The sequence below is a fragment of the Gordionus sp. m RMFG-2023 genome, chromosome 1 (assembly GCF_954871325.1).
Source record: "Gordionus sp. m RMFG-2023 chromosome 1, tfGorSpeb1-WG-v2, whole genome shotgun sequence".
Lineage (NCBI taxonomy): Eukaryota > Metazoa > Nematomorpha > Gordioida > Chordodea > Parachordodidae > Gordionus > Gordionus sp. m RMFG-2023.
In genome coordinates this window covers 46,732,726-46,749,134 of record NC_088775.1, presented here as the reverse complement: position 1 = coordinate 46,749,134, position 16,409 = coordinate 46,732,726, and the positions used below count along the sequence as shown (strand labels likewise).

The 16,409-nt window shown below is 27.2% G+C and overlaps 2 protein-coding genes across 2 annotated transcripts in view; one reads left to right on the top strand and one right to left on the bottom strand.

Annotated features, from left to right (window-relative positions):
- Positions 1–12,290: 12,290 nt before the first annotated feature.
- Positions 12,291–13,626, bottom strand: LOC135926329 (uncharacterized). Its single transcript, XM_065462168.1, has 4 exons — positions 13,528–13,626; positions 13,320–13,483; positions 12,789–13,016; positions 12,291–12,622 (listed from the first exon to the last, which is right to left on the bottom strand). Exons 1-4 carry the CDS (start codon positions 13,545–13,547, stop codon positions 12,291–12,293), a joined length of 744 nt encoding a protein of 247 aa, XP_065318240.1. The 5' UTR covers positions 13,548–13,626.
- Positions 13,627–13,931: 305 nt separating this feature from the next.
- The window catches only part of LOC135931455 (kelch-like protein diablo), an 85,526-nt gene continuing 83,048 nt past the window's right edge, over positions 13,932–16,409 (top strand). Inside the window, exons 1-4 of the mRNA XM_065468581.1 lie at positions 13,932–14,084; positions 14,124–14,354; positions 14,398–14,653; positions 14,698–14,819. Of these exons, the coding sequence (XP_065324653.1) occupies positions 13,989–14,084; positions 14,124–14,354; positions 14,398–14,653; positions 14,698–14,819 (705 nt within the window). The 5' untranslated portion in view covers positions 13,932–13,988. The remainder of the gene's footprint in view (positions 14,085–14,123; positions 14,355–14,397; positions 14,654–14,697; positions 14,820–16,409) is intronic.

Genomic DNA, 16,409 nt, shown 5'->3' with positions numbered 1-16,409 from the left:
ATTGCTTGGTAGGGCGTGGCTCAATGCATTTAAAGATATTTTAAAGAAATCTGTAGGGAACATTGATGGTAATTATAATGATAAATTAATTGAACTTATAAAAAAATTATAATCAAAAATATTTGTTAAAAAACCAAGTTAAAATTACGATTAAAACATGACACACAACCTAAAATGATACCACTGAGGAGAGTTGCAAACTCGAGAATATGATAATTAAAGAATTCAAAAATTGAGTCAAATACAAAATCATTAAGCCTGTTCAAGACGTTCGATGGGCGAGTCCTTTAACTCCTATCTTTAAGGAAGTCGGGTGTGTGCCGAATCCAAAAATACGATTAACCCGGTGTTAAAAGACTTCAAATATCCTATACCGAGGATGAACGAACTTATTGGAAAATTATCAAATTAGAAGGTTTAGAAAAATAAACTTCAAGCAAACGTTTCTTCATATAGATGAAAAATCAAGAGACATATTAACAATGGAGACACTTAGACTACTTTTGTTTCACACGATTACCTTTAGAATTAAAAATTGCTTCGGCAATATTAGACTATGGTTCAAATATTTGGAGACATGAAGAATGAAATTCTGATATAGATTTGAATGTTAAAAATTGTGAACAATGCAACACATGGGCGTATAATCCGAACACCATACAACATTTATGAGCTTCTACATCAAAATCCTTCGAAAGGATACATATGGACTGTGCTGGCCCATTCTATCAAAAATATTGGTTAATAATAGTTAATACTTCACCATATCATTATTACAGTGAAATCCATAGCACTGCGAAAATATTAAAGGATCTTATGAAAACATAAATTTATTTAGGACACATCAGCAAATTATTTGAGAAATTTGTTGTGACCACAGCATAAAACATATATAAACATCAGCCTACCACCAGTAATCTAATGAGCAGGTGGAACAGAAGTTTAGAATATTGAAATTAAATATGAAACGAAATATGGAAAAAATGTATACACAAGTGGATATAGTTTTAGACAAGTTTTTTTAATTACAGAAACACCCAATGCCACCATAGGAAGTCATGCAAAATCACTCCATATTAGCCGATTTTTAAAACAACTAACTCAATATTTTAGCCAGAATAATATTGCTTAAGCCTAAGGATTTTGCCAATAGTTGAGCAAACCTTTGTGACATCTATGAGCAAAATCTTCAAGCTTGTGTTTTTTCTGGAAAAGTATTAATTTGACCATTTTAAATATCTACTCAAATGGAGCGATTTTGCATCACTAACCACAAGTATTTCACCTAGAAAATTAATGCTTACTTAAACAACAAACCTTTATATGTTAATAATGATAATAAAGTCACAACTACAATTTGGCGAAACACAACTATTAACAGTGGCCCCTACATTTTCTGAGGGATGGAAACAGAATACCCCTCTGAAAAGTATTCCCCCTCCCCTCAAAAAAATGGTTAATTATTTTTTGATACCCATAAATTTTAGAAATAATTTTTATTGCATCAATCTTTAATATATAATATAAAAATGTAAAAAATATTATTTTAAATTAATAATTTAGATAAATTAGGGGAAGAGAAAGCGAAAGAATTTATAATTTCATCAATATGTAATTGTTTAAATAAAAAATTTTCCATTGATAAAATTAGATTTCTCTCTTTCATAAAATCTTGTGCCTTTGACAAACATCCAAAAATACAATGTTATTATCTATTATAATTAAAAAATAATTAAAGACAATAATTTAAATTATACTTCTCAAATTAATCAGTCAATCTTTTGCCAATTGAATTTGATTTATGTGAAATTTTGTACAAGCCTTATCTACAATATTTTATCCAAAACATAAAGTGATAAAATAATATCAAAATTTTCTATTCTAAAAACTATAGGAGCCAAATTGGAAGTGGCAGGATCTTCAGAATCCTTTAAATTTGTTAAAGCTGCTCTCAAGGCATCATAAAGTAGAAAAAATTTACAATAGCTTTTTATGACGATAACCAGCTTCTATCTAAACAAATAAGATAATATTACCGAGTGGTATTCTTGATGCCAAAATTGTTGCGATTTTGTCAGTGCATTACTCTGACATGCTTTGAGCACCTCATATCTTTTAACACCATTAAATAATATATAAATCTGTCTAATATTCAAAAACATTTCGCAATTCTTTTATTTATTGATATAATTGAACAATGATTAAATATCGATGAGAATAGCACCAAATAAACTGCCTTTGGCGCCTCCGCTCTAACAAAGCCTGCACTCCATTGATTCTTCCACTCATGTTTGAGGTGCCTTCATAACTTTGCCCAACTAGGAATTCAAGGGGTAAATTTATCGAGCCAAGTTTGGATATTATATTATGCTTAATATCGAGATCTGTGGTATTTCCCGTACAATATATGTCAATCAGTCTTTCAATGGGCTTAAACGTCTCACTATTTTTAACATGTCTTACTATCAAAGTATTTCTGATTTTGAAACATCATATGTGCCATCAACTATGATCAAAAAGCACTTGTTAAATTTAATCTCATTTTGAATTTTTTTATAACCATATTTTTCATGGTTTCAATGAGAATATTTATGTTATTTTTATGATAATAGATTTGAATATAATTTCGTTTTTCATCCCTTATTTTTTTTTCTCCCAGTACAGGTTCAGAATCTGCAATGAGTTTAATAAGGCCCATCTGCCTTCTTGTTGCCTGTTCCCCCAGTAGGCTTGGCTACGAGATATTAAATAACCTAGACATCTTATTATTATTCTTATGATAGAACAGTTATTATCCACACATTCTTTCTGGGGTATTATAAATTGTAATATGGAATTTTTGTTGTGTGAAAGCCTTTCATAATCGGCCATCAATGTGCCTGTAAAGATTCATGCACAATAATATCACGATTAAATTTCATGATCATTATCAGAGTCACATACTATATTTTCTTCTAACACATTTTCGTTATTATTAGTACACTTTTAAAAAATAATTATTAGCGAAAAATATACCCTGTTTAGAGATACATTATGTGAAGGGGCGGACTGACAATGCTGCTGCCTCGTGGCAAATGTTTTCTAGCGGTCTCATATTTATTGGGGCTTCATCCCAATACCCCATTTGCGGGCCTTATCCCGCTTATATCCGGCCATCGGCCGGGGCCCAATTAATGGCTTAATACATATTTTTATTATTTCTTATATTTTTGAACAAGAATGTATAAAAAGATAGGTTAACACAATATAATCACATTTTTATTAAAAAAGACTAATATGAAATGATAATCCCCTATGAATTGCACATATAAAATCATACTAATTGAACATATAAAAACATATTTATCAATATATATATTACAGATATAAAACAATATTAATTGCACATATAAAAGTATTACCTTTTGTACTATAAAATCTAAATGCGTCGCTTACAAATCAGATGGCTTTGGGTTTTTTTATTAATCCAACTTGATGGTTCCGTCCCTGGGGGGGGGGTATATAGGAGGCCGGATTCGACCACGTGATTCTTTTATAAAATAATAAGGGTCTTATTACATTTTAATAAATTTTTGTCGGTATTTAGCAAATTAGGTTGGTATTATAGTGTTATTAATCGACTAAGTCTAGTCGACTTAGCAGAAACTGGAGTCAAGTTTTGGGTCGAAAAAATCGACCAAACTGACTCGAGTTGTGAACTCAAATTAACTTGAGTCGACTAGAGGACGAATAGTTCCATGAACTTAGTCGACTAGAGGACGAATAGTTTTATGAACTTCGTCGACTAGAGGATGAATAGTTCTATGAACTTGAGTCGACTAAAGGACAACGATTTTAAATTAGTTACTATTAATAAAACATTTGTTTTTTTATTTTTAACTTTAGACTTCCAATTTGAGTCGTTATACGAAATATAATATAATGAATCGACTAGAGGACAAATACTTGAGTTGACTAGAGGACGAATAGTTCTATGGACTTGAGTCGTCGACCAGAGGACGAAGATTTGAAATTAGTTATTATTAATTAATAAAACATTTGTTCTGTTTTTTTTATTTTTTACTTTAGACTTCCAACTTGAGTCGTGGTGAATACGAGTTATATACTTAAGTCGAGAACGAATAAATTATTAGGAATGGGGAAGATCGTGATTTAAATTTAGTTTAGAATTTTTAATATATTTTTTAGAATATTTAAAGCTTTTATCAGAATTGTGAACAAACATTATAACAATTTAATAAAATATAGAGATACATTTTATACCAATAAGATGTTTATTATAAAAATCGCGAAGGGGGAGGGTATATATAGATAATGATTTCTTATTGTAACATCCCAATTATTTAAGCACATATAATGTTTAAATGTTGTCGGTGACATCCTGTTTCGCTTCTTGGTCAAACTTGGAGCCCTGGGCGTTTGTTGAGCAAGGTAATCCTTAGCTATCAGCGACAAGGTTGGGTAAAAATCGATGCTTTTCGTCCACCAATCAAGTATATTGGTTGAAGCTGGTGCAACCGGTTCTTTGATATATTCTATAATTTCATTTCTTGTGTGATCTGGAAATTCACAAGCTTCCCTAAAATTTTAAATTAATTTAGCCAAATATTTATAATTACTTTCTCAATTCGTGATGCATACAGACCGAATAAGGCTGTGTTTCCAAATCATCTTGAGAGAATTCATATACATTTGCTTTGTGCAATGACCACCCATAGTTTTTATATAATGATTTAAATATTTCATTATAATCCTTCTTTGCTACAAAATGAGGCATATATTTCATCTTAGTTTTTGGATCTAACATGGTAGATATAAAATTGCTGAATGTGCTCAGGTAGTTTTTATATGTTCCACATTTTATCAGCATTTTACTTACCGAATTTTTAATATCATCATCTGGATGATTTTTGGAAGCCTCTCCTAAAATTTTGTCCATCTTTGCTATAAATAAAACTGCGGTTCCAATTGTAATGGTATCTGACGATATTTCGAATGTTATTTTATAAAAAGGCTTTAAAAATTTTTTAACTTCTTTTAAAGATTTTGCCTCCTTATCGCTTATATCGAAAGGCTCTGTCAAACATTTTTTTCCTAGCTCTTTAATTGCTTCTAAACTCTATATAAATTAAATATATTATTAGACAATGCAATGTTATATCTCAAAAAGGTTATCAAAAAAAGAATATAAAAGACATTATGAAAAATATTTTATAACTTACTTTGTTTACTGTTGATATCATTAAATATTTAGAGTTCCGTCTAGTTACTACATCTAAAGGAATCCTCGTTCTTCCTGAGAGCTCCAAGTACTTTTGTAAAAGTTTTGATGAAGAATGTAACTTCTTTAATATTAGTTATTTTATTTAGTTTTTTATCTAAGGCTTAAATCCCCTCTCTAACTACCAAATTTATAATATGGGCTAAACATCGGTGACTGTATAAGCTTGTTTTATATTTTTCATGATAAAGTTTAATCATTTTTTCAGCAGAGTTTACTATGTATGGTGCGTTATCATGCGTGATGAAGATAATCTTATCCTGGATCTCAAATTCATCGAGAGATTCTAACAAATATTGTGATATATCCTCACCACTATGAGGATATGGTAGCTGAATTAAATCTAGAAGACAACTTTCCATATTCCACTTTTTATCGATATAGTGGCATATAATTACACAAAAAGTCGATGAGTTAATGGATGTCCACATAAGTTGTGATAGCCAATTTACTTTTAATATTCTTTAAATTTTTATGAGTTGTAATTTTATAATTTAATACCTTTTTTTAATGTATTTACAAGCTATCTGTCTAGTCCAGATTTTCTCTTGCTTGAATATGAAGGAAAATATATTTCGGAACTCCTTACTATCCATAGCTTTGAAAGGAATATTGTTTTTTATAATAAATTTAAAAATTTATTTGTTAAGGCACTCGTTTTCCTTAAGTAATAATCTACGAATGCCAACTAGGTTTTTGGGTATATCTTCGCTCTCTCCATTCCCAATTAAATCTGAATGATTTCTTCTAACGTGATTTTTTAAATTGGCTATAAAAATAAATATTGCTCATAATTTATAAGTATTTAAAGATTTTATTATATTTTTCTAAAAAATAAATTAACTAACTAAAAAATTATTATAAAAAATAAGGCGGTATAAATACTGCTTGCTAAAAGCAATTAATCATAATCAATCATATTTGATGATATAATATGATTTTAAAAAAAATTTTAGCAAGCATTTTTTTATTTTACATAAATCAATTTTTAATTAAGTAAAAAATTGATATTAAATATCAAATAATTTAAAATTCTATTTTTACTTAATATTATTGGAAAAAAAATATATTTACTAGCTTATTACAACTTAAATTATATTTTTCAATTACAAAAATTAACAAATATATATCCATAAGAGGGCGTTAAATACATAAATATGAAAATATATTCTTAGGAAACCAGAATAAATATTGGATAGCGCTTTTTTTTGTATTTGGGTGTAAATACATGTGAAAAATCTAAAAAAAAATTAAAAAATAGAGGTTGCTTTGACATTTAATAAATGAGTAGGAGAATCGAAAAATAGTAGAAAGTTTGTAAAGAACATATTGCTGGCGTTATTGATCAAAATCTCTTCATTTTTTGTTTATACTTGTATATTTAGGTGTTAAACATTATCCTAAAAAATATTTTGAAAATATTATGATTTGACCGAATGCCGAGCTCAAAACCGACCAATTACTAAATATTCGATCGACCAAATTTGGTGTTAATATTATTTGGAAAATAATCATTTTTGCTTAATTTATCTATATATACGTGTAAATCATTATCCCAAAAAATATTTTAAAAATATCGTGATTTGACAGATAACCGATTTGAAACCGAAATACTGCGTTGCTGGCGTTATCCATGGAAAATTCTTCATTTTTGGGTTATAAGTGAGCAATAAGGTGCTAAGCATTATAAATAATATTTTAAAAATATTATGATATAACCGAATGCCGAGCTCAAAACCGACCACTTACTAAATATTCGATCGACCAAATTTTGTGTTAATATTATTTGGAAAATGTTCATTTTTGGTTTATTTATCTATATATACGTGTAAATCATCATCCCAAAAAATATTTTAAAAATATCGTGATTTGACCGATAACCGATTTAAAACCGAAATACTGCGTTGCTGGCGCTCTCCAAGGAAAAATCTTCATTTTTGGTTTATAAGTGAACAATAATATGTTAAGCATTATCCTAAATAATTTTTTGAAAGTATTAAAATTTGACCGAATGGCGAGCTCAAAACCGACCACTTACTAAATATTCGATCGACCAAATTTGTTAGTAATATTATTTGGAAAATGTTCATTTTTGGTTAATTTATCTATAAATACGTGCAAATCATTATCCCAAAAAACATTTTAAAAATATCGTTATTTGACCGATAACCGATTTGAAACCGAAATACTTCATTGCTGGCCCTCTCCATGGAAAATTCTTCATTTTTGGTTTATAAGTGAACAATAAGGTGTTAAGCATTATCCTAAATAATTTTTTGAAAGTATTAAAATTTGACCGAATGGCGAGCTCAAAACCGACCACTTACTAAATATTCGATCGACCAAATTTGTTAGTAATATTATTTGGAAAATGTTCATTTTTGGTTAATTTATCTATAAATACGTGCAAATCATTATCCCAAAAAACATTTTAAAAATATCGTTATTTGACCGATAACCGATTTGAAACCGAAATACTTCATTGCTGGCGTTATCCATGGAAAATTTTTCATTTTTGGTTTATACGTGTACAATAACGTGGTTTATGATTTGACCGAATGCCGAGCTCAAAGCTGACCATTTTGTCTTACTTCTTTAGATTTTCTTTTATCTTATTTCATCTCGATTCTTTCTTCATACATTTTTCTTCTCTCTTCCTTTTTGCTACTTTTTATATCTTCTCTCATCTTTTTTCTTTCTAATCATACCAGTTTATCAATGATTTATAGATGAAGATTCCAGCAATTTATTACACTCGAAATAGAAAACAATAAAATAAAATATTAGATATTTGCGAATAGATATATATATAAAATAGCATTTTCTATTACAATAACATTATGTGCGAACTTTGAAAGCTTTAAAACCTAGAGACTGCATATGAATATGATAGTGGTAGGCATGGCCAGAACTTCTAAGCCCATCACTATGAACTTCTCGAGAGGGTATAGATTCTAGCCAATATGCCTTCTTAGTATCGAGTTACTTATGATCAAAATAAATGTAAATTAGAATCCCGATACTTGAATATTCAATTTCTTCGCTCGTTTTTATTTTAATTAATCCCTAGTGAAAAGGTCGATCTTCAAATAATTTGATTATCCATGTAAGAACTCAATCATATATTTTTCGAAGATATGTTCTACGTAATTATGGATTCAGAGCATTGCAAAGCGTCCTTCCTTTTATTATGAGATCCATTTAACTTTAGCCACAAACTTTATAAAATTTAATGACAATAATTAAATAGTGATTTATATAAATCTTTATTATTTTTATAAAAATTGTAGAAAGCATCTTTGTATATTTTATGATTTTAATATTTTATTAAATAATTAAACACGATGTTACGTTTATAAAAAATATATTTGATTGAAAGGAATAACATAGCTATATCCAAATATAAGAGAAGCCAAAAAATAAAAAATACAAAATGTATTTATTAAAGAGAGACTAAATATAATTTATACATATAATATTGTTTGTATTTGTTATATAGTCCTTTATTTTCAAACAGATACTATTTAAATTCCTCTTAAGCGTGAGTTTATTGCAAACATAAGGCTTTTAAAAAAATTTAGTTGAAAAGGTTATCTTTATGGATGAAAACAAGATTTTTATACCAATTTTAATATTTTATAAATCGATCACACCCTCTCACTCATTGTTAGATAGACTTGATGATATATATTATATTTTTTAAATTTTCTCAAATTATTACAAAATACCCATGTCCTGAGTCAAATGCCCTGGTCCTAAGATCTTATTAAATTAAACATTGATTTTGCCAATTTAAAAGAATGGATTTAATAAATATCAATTCAATAACTGGAAAATCATATAATAGAGGGTTTAAAATTTTTTTCGGATCATATTTTCAAAATTTATAAAAATACAAAGAAAATTTTTCCAAATTTACAGGCCGAGGTCATATTATGTTATTATCGGTCAAATCATGATATTTTTAAAATATTTTTTGGGATAATGTTTTACACGTATTTATAGATATATATAAAAAAAATAAACATTTTTCAATAATATTACTACCAAATTTGGTCGATCAAAAATTTTATAAGTAGTAGGTTTTGAGCTAGCCATTCGGTCAAATCTTAATATTTTCAAAAAATTAATTAGAATAATGCTTAACACCTTATTCTTCACTTATAAACCAAAAATGAAGAATTTTCCATGGATAACGCCAGCAATGCAGTATTTAGGTTTCAAATCGGTTATCGGTCAAATAACGATATTTTTAAAATATTTTTTGGGATAATGATTTGCACGTATATATAGACAATAAACCAAAAATGAACATTTTTCAAATAATATTACTACCAAATTTGGTAGATCGAATATTTAGTAAGTGGTCGGTTTTGAGCTCGCCATTTGGACAAATCTTAATATTTTCAAAAATTATTTAGGATAATGCTTAACACCTTATTGTTCACTATTAAACCAAAAATGAAGAATTTTCCATGGAGAGCGCCAGCAACGCAGTATTTCGGTTTCAAATCGGTTATCGGTCAAATCATGATATTTTAAAATATTTTTTGGGATAATGATTTGCACGTATTTATAGATAAATTAACCAAAAATGCACATTTTCCAAAAAATATTACTACCAAATTTAGTCGATCGAATATTTAGTAAGTGGTCGGTTTTGAGCTCGCCATTAGGTCAAATCTTAATATTTTCAAAATATTATTTAGGATAAGCCTTTACACCTTATTGTTCACTTATAAACCAAAAATGAAGAATTTTCCACGGAAAGCGTTAGCAACGCAAAATTTCGGTTTCAAATCGGTTATCGGTTAAATCACGATATTTATAAAATATTTTTTGGGATATGCACGTATTTATAGATAAATAAACCAAAAATGAACATTTTCCAAATAATATTACTACCAAATTTGGTAGATCGAATATTTAGTAAGTGGTCGGTTTTGAGCTCGCTATTCTGTCAAATCATAATATTTTCAAAAAATTATATTAAGAGAATGCTTAACACGTTATTGTTCACGTATAAAGCAAAAATGAAGAATTTTACATGGATAACGCCAGCAATGCAGTATTTCGGTTTCAAATCAGTTATCGGTCAAATCACGATATTTTTAAAATATTTTTTGGGATAATGAATTGCACGTATTTATAGATAAATTAACCAAAAATGCACATTTTCCAAATAATATTACTACCAAATTTAGTCGATCGAATATTTAGTAAGTGGTCGGTTTTGAGCTCGCCATTAGGTCAAATCTTAATATTTTCAAAATATTATTTAGGATAAGGCTTTACACCTTATTGTTCACTTATAAACCAAAAATGAAGAATTTTCCACGGAAAGCGTTAGCAACGCAGAATTTCGGTTTTAAATCGGTTATCGGTTAAATCACGATATTTATAAAATATTTTTTGAGTTATGCACGTATTTATAAATAAATAAACCAAAAATGAACATTTTCCAAATAATATTACTACCAAATTTTGTAGATCGAATATTTAGTAAGTGGTCGGTTTTGAGCTTGCCATTCGGTTATATCATAATATTTTTAAAATATTATTTATAATGCTTTACACCTTATTGTTCACTTATAAACCAAAAATGAAGAATTTTCCACGGAAAGCGTTAGCAACGCAGAATTTCGGTTTCAAATCGGTTATCGGTTAAATCACGATATTTATAAAATATTTTTTGGGATATGCACGTATTTATAGATAAATAAACCAAAAATGAACATTTTCCAAATAATATTACTACCAAATTTGGTAGATCGAATATTTAGTAAGTGGTTGGTTTTGAGCTCGCCCTTCGGTTATATCATAATATTTTTAAAATATTATTTATAATGCTTAACACCTTATTGCTCACTTATAAACCAAAAATGAAGAATTTTCCATGGATAACGCCAGCAACGCAGTATTTCGGTTTCAAATCGGTTATCGGTCAAATCACTATATTTTTTAAATATTTTTTGGGATAATGATTTACACGTATATATAGATAAATAAACCAAAAATGAACATTTTCCAAATAATATTACTACCAAATTTGGTAGATCGAATATTTAGTAAGTGGTCGGTTTTGAGCTCGCCATTCGGTTATATCATAATATTCTTAAAATATTATTTAATGCTTAACACCTTATTGTTCACTTATAAACCAAAAATGAAGAATTTTCCATGGATAACGCTAGCAACGCAGTATTTCGGTTTCAAATCGGTTATCGGTCAAATCATGATATTTTTAAAATATTTTTTGGGATAATGATTTGCACGTATTTATAGATAAAAAAACCAAAAATCAACATTTTCCAAATAATATTACTACCAAATTTGGTATATCGAATATTTAGTAAGTGGTCGGTTTTGAGCTCGCTATTCGGTCAGATCATAATATTATAGGGACATAATTAAATTAGAAAAAGAAAAATTATTAATAACACTGGAATTGCTTAAAAATAAACCTACTGAATATGTATATGATGGAATATGTTTAATGTTACAACAAAAATTAAATATTTCTACCATACAGGAAAAAAAAGATATATCAAAGAAAATATTTGATATTATAAACGATTAAAATTATTTTGTAAATATTTTTGTATTAGAAATATATATTTTGTTAATATTTATATTATTTGAAATAAAAATTTTGTGAAATACATTGAATTGAATGATATAATTATTCCCAAAAGTCCTGCTATAATTAAACTTTGTATTGAGTTTGGTAATTAATAATGAAATATATAATATTTATAATGAATGATCTTTATCTTAGAGAAAGTTTAAGGACATTGGTAATTTTTGTTTATTTGATTTATAAAAATATTTTAAATAGATGAATTTAGAACATCTATATAACTTTTTTAGTGACATATTCCTACAAATATATATAATGAGTTTAGACTATAATAATAATAACTTTATTTTTATTATAATATATATAAAATACAAAACAAGATATTTATATAAAATATAAAACTAAATATTTATATAAAATACAAAATATCTATAATATGGGATTTTTATATAAATATAAACATAATAAATTTCTATTAAACTTTGCAATACTTGTTGCTGATTTTATGGATTGTGGTTTAAATAATTTTTTAGGGGGTGATTTTATTTTAGAATTAAAAGAAATAAATCTTTCCTTATCAATAATTATATTATGTAGTAATGTGCATGTTTTTATGATATATTCAGTTAGTGATAGTTTTGTGTCCAAAGGACAATCAAAAATCATCCATTTAGCTCTCAAGATGCCAAATGCACATTCGACTTGTATCCTAGCACGAGATATCCTATAATTAAAGGCCTCTTGTTGAGGGGTAAGGATACCTTAAAATAATAAGGGAAACAAATTTTAACATATAAATAATAAAAATACTAATAAAATTTTAAATTCCTAATAATTAAAATAATGGCCATTAATAATTCCCAAAAAATTGCTTTAATATATTACATAAATATGATATAATTAAGTTAATATATTCTTTTACTATACCTTTATAAGGCTTTAAAATATAGGACTTCAAAGGATAGGCATCATCAGCCACAAAAAAATGTGGGAAAAGGAGACTTGAATTCGACAATTTTTTATAAGGAGGTAATTGTATGTCTCCCTTTTCTATCATTTTATATATTTTTGAATTGGCAAAAACACCTCCATCAGATTCACTCCCATAACTTCCAACATCGACAGTTATGAATTTTCCATTAGCATCCACAATTCCTTGTTTTTACAATATATAAATAATATATTTTTTCAAAAATTATATTTTTGTAATTATCAAGTTTTCATTACAATGTTTAATTAATATGGAAATATTTAATTAGCATAAATAAAAAACAAATTCACAAACCTTGTAAAACCACAGAGAAAAAGTGTTTATAATTGTAGAACCCACTGCCAGAATGAGGTGGCTTTCTAATTCTGCAGTGTTTTCCATCAATACATCCCACACAATTTGGTAAATTTCATTTCACCTCAAACTCATTTTAAATGATAATATATATAATATACACTATATTATACCTTTGCTATCCTCAAAGTCAGTTAAAGTAGGTGGTGGCATATGTTTACCTACCAAAGTTTGCCATATAGCTTGGCAGGTTGTGCTAATTATTTTCTGGACTGTAGATATGCCTATTTTGAAAGAATAGGCCAAAGTAGGGTATCTACAGCTTGTTGCTAAATATCTAAATAAAAAACATATTTAAATAATAAATTGCTTTATTTTTACCTTAAACAAATCATAAGCATTTCTTCTACACTTATAGAATGTTTAATGAAATTTGTACGTTTAGTATATAATAATGGTTTTATATATTTTAGAATATAATAAAATGTTTCCTAAATTAAAATAAATTATAGATAAAATAGAATAAAATTACTTTTGTCATTCTCATATAGTTAAAAAATTTTGGGTCATTTTTTAATAGTTTTGGAAAAGGGATGTAAAATTCACCTTCCTTTCTTTTATTAATATTAAGATTATTTAATCTTCTACTCTTCAACATCATTCTGTAAAAAAATAATAATTTGAGGATGGCTACCATTTTGAATTAATATAAAGTCGTATCCGCAGTAAACAGTGCCTGTTTTAACAATCGCTTTGCAAAATGAATGAAAATCTGATCGGCGATATCGCGTCTAAATCGCGATCGCTCTTCACTATGAATTCAGTGTAAATCGTTACATCTAATGGGTGACGTTAAACAAAAATTGTCTACCGCCGTTAACAAATTGATTACTGAAAATGAGGAAATATTATACTATGATAAAACCTATCCTAAGCAGGTTTAATTATAAAATGTACCTATTGTTAAATATATATAGCTGTTACAAGGTTTGAGACAACTTAAAAATGTTCGTGAATTCTGTGACATAATATTAATTGTAAATCAACACGAGTTTTTTTGTCACAAGGTTATACTTGCAGCATCAAGCAGTTATTTTAATATTATGTTTACTTGTAACTTATCTGAAAGCTCTAAAAATACTATTGAAATTAAGGGTATAGATGTTAACATATTCACTGCCCTGATTGATTATGCCTATAGCTCAGAGGTTATATATCAAATTATAAAAAAAAATTATTAAAAAATTTAAGATTATTATAAACAAAAGCAATGTTCAAAATTTATTGTCAGCTTCCAACCTTCTTCAATTTCTATCAATAAGAGATGCTTGTTGCAATTTTTTGAAAAAACATATTGATGAAACAAATTGCATTGGAATTCATTGTTTTGCAGAATCACATAATTGTATTGATTTACAAAATAATGCCAAATTAGAAATTCTATCACACTTTTTGAAGGTTATTAAACATGATGAATATTTAGCATTAGAATCAAAAAAATTAGTGGGTATTATATGATTATTCAATTAAATTCACTTAAAATTTTAAAAGAAATAATTGCTGATGATGATATAAATATTTCAAGAGAGGAAGAATTATTTGATGCCTTATTAATATGGCTTGAACATGACTATTTTTCAAGAAAATCAGAGTTTCATATTTTATTATCCCAAGTAATATTTATATTATGATTTTTATTAAAAAAATGCACAATATTTAATTATAAGTTTAATATTAGAGTTGTCAGAGAAAAATTAATTCCCCACCCAGTCCACCCATAATTTTTAAAAAAAATATACCCACCCACCCACATTAGTCTAAAATTTCTTACCCACCACCCACCCATTATTCTAAAATTTTTTACCTGCCCACCCATTATTTATAAAATTTTTTTAACTCAAGCCCATTATTATAAAATTAAATTTTGGCCATTCTTTCAATTTTATAAACATCTTATAAAAAAAATTTTTGCATTATACCTCTACAAAAAGTTATATAATTTAGTATTCAATTTAAATTATGGATAATTTATTTGATCAAATTATGAAAAAAATGTAAATATAAAATTGATATTATATGTAATTATAATGCAAAAATAAATGAATTGCCATTTTCTGAATTTAAACACATTCTTTGTTAAAAACCTTCCAGCATTTCTAAATCCTCATTCAAAATCGCAGGAATTTCCAATAATATTCTTGCTAATCTTGATAGCTTTGGCAAATCTCTTTCTTATCATTTCCACCAAAGTATTTTTAAATACAAAATGGTTTATTTATTTTAAGAAAAGTGTTTTTATGATACCAAAAAAGGACATTTTAATTTTTAATATCTAAAAAAGTTCATAAGAACAATTGACAAAGTTGGATACTTTTCTCATTAGTTCTCCAATAGTTAAGTGGATCTACAGGGGATATAATATCAATATCAAAGTTATTAGAGTTATTTAAATAAAGAAATATAAAATTAGCATTTTCAAAATAGAGTATATGGTATATACAGCCAGTTGGCATTAAGTCAAAATTCTGTAAATACATTCCTGATTTTGAATTCACTGAGGCATTATCAGCGCAGAGAATTGACCTCCTGAATTCTGGTCCTAAAACATTCGTGATAGCCTTGCTCATTTGCACTGATTATAATAATGTGATTGAACTATAATAAATAAAATAATTATCATTGAATTAAGTACAATATTACCTTATTATATATTTAAATGTGATACGTGATAATTAAGCGCCTAGCCTTATAATGTTATACACACACTCACATGAAAATGATAAAATATGAATAAACGATGTTAATTTATTATTGGATAAAAATAAAACATATAATTGGGGTAAGAATAGAAAGAAATACAAACTAGACATGTTTTTTGAATAAATATTTAAAATTTATTTTTAAAAATATAAAAATTATCAATTACTGTTTCTCAAAATTATTATTTATATATTAAAAACGTTGAAATGCTAAAAAAAATATTGTGCGAGATAAATTTAAAAATTGCTGTAGATTTCTAATTGCGGTAGTTTTGTGGGAGTGAGATGTCTGCGAGTAAACTAAAAAATTATTGGAGTCACCCGCTGATGGGGGGAGACCTGGCAACCCTGTGGGAAACATTTTTCTCATTGTCATTACCTAAGGTATCAATAAAATCTAAATTTATTTAAAAAAATATAAAATGGCGAATCTTTATTGGGGTTGGAAGTTGTACATTATTATCACCTATAATTAGTGTTAAACGACTCAGCAGAGTCGACTTA

Excerpts from the sequence above, each read along its gene's own strand:
- LOC135926329 (XM_065462168.1), bottom strand. The coding sequence starts at position 13,547 with ATGCTTATGATTTGTTTAAG. Across the intron at positions 13,484-13,527 it reads ATGCTTATGATTTGTTTAAG|ATATTTAGCAACAAGCTGTA; the intron begins GTAAAAATAAAG and ends TTTTTTATTTAG. Across the intron at positions 12,623-12,788 it reads TATTTTAAAGCCTTATAAAG|GTATCCTTACCCCTCAACAA; the intron begins GTATAGTAAAAG and ends TATTATTTTAAG.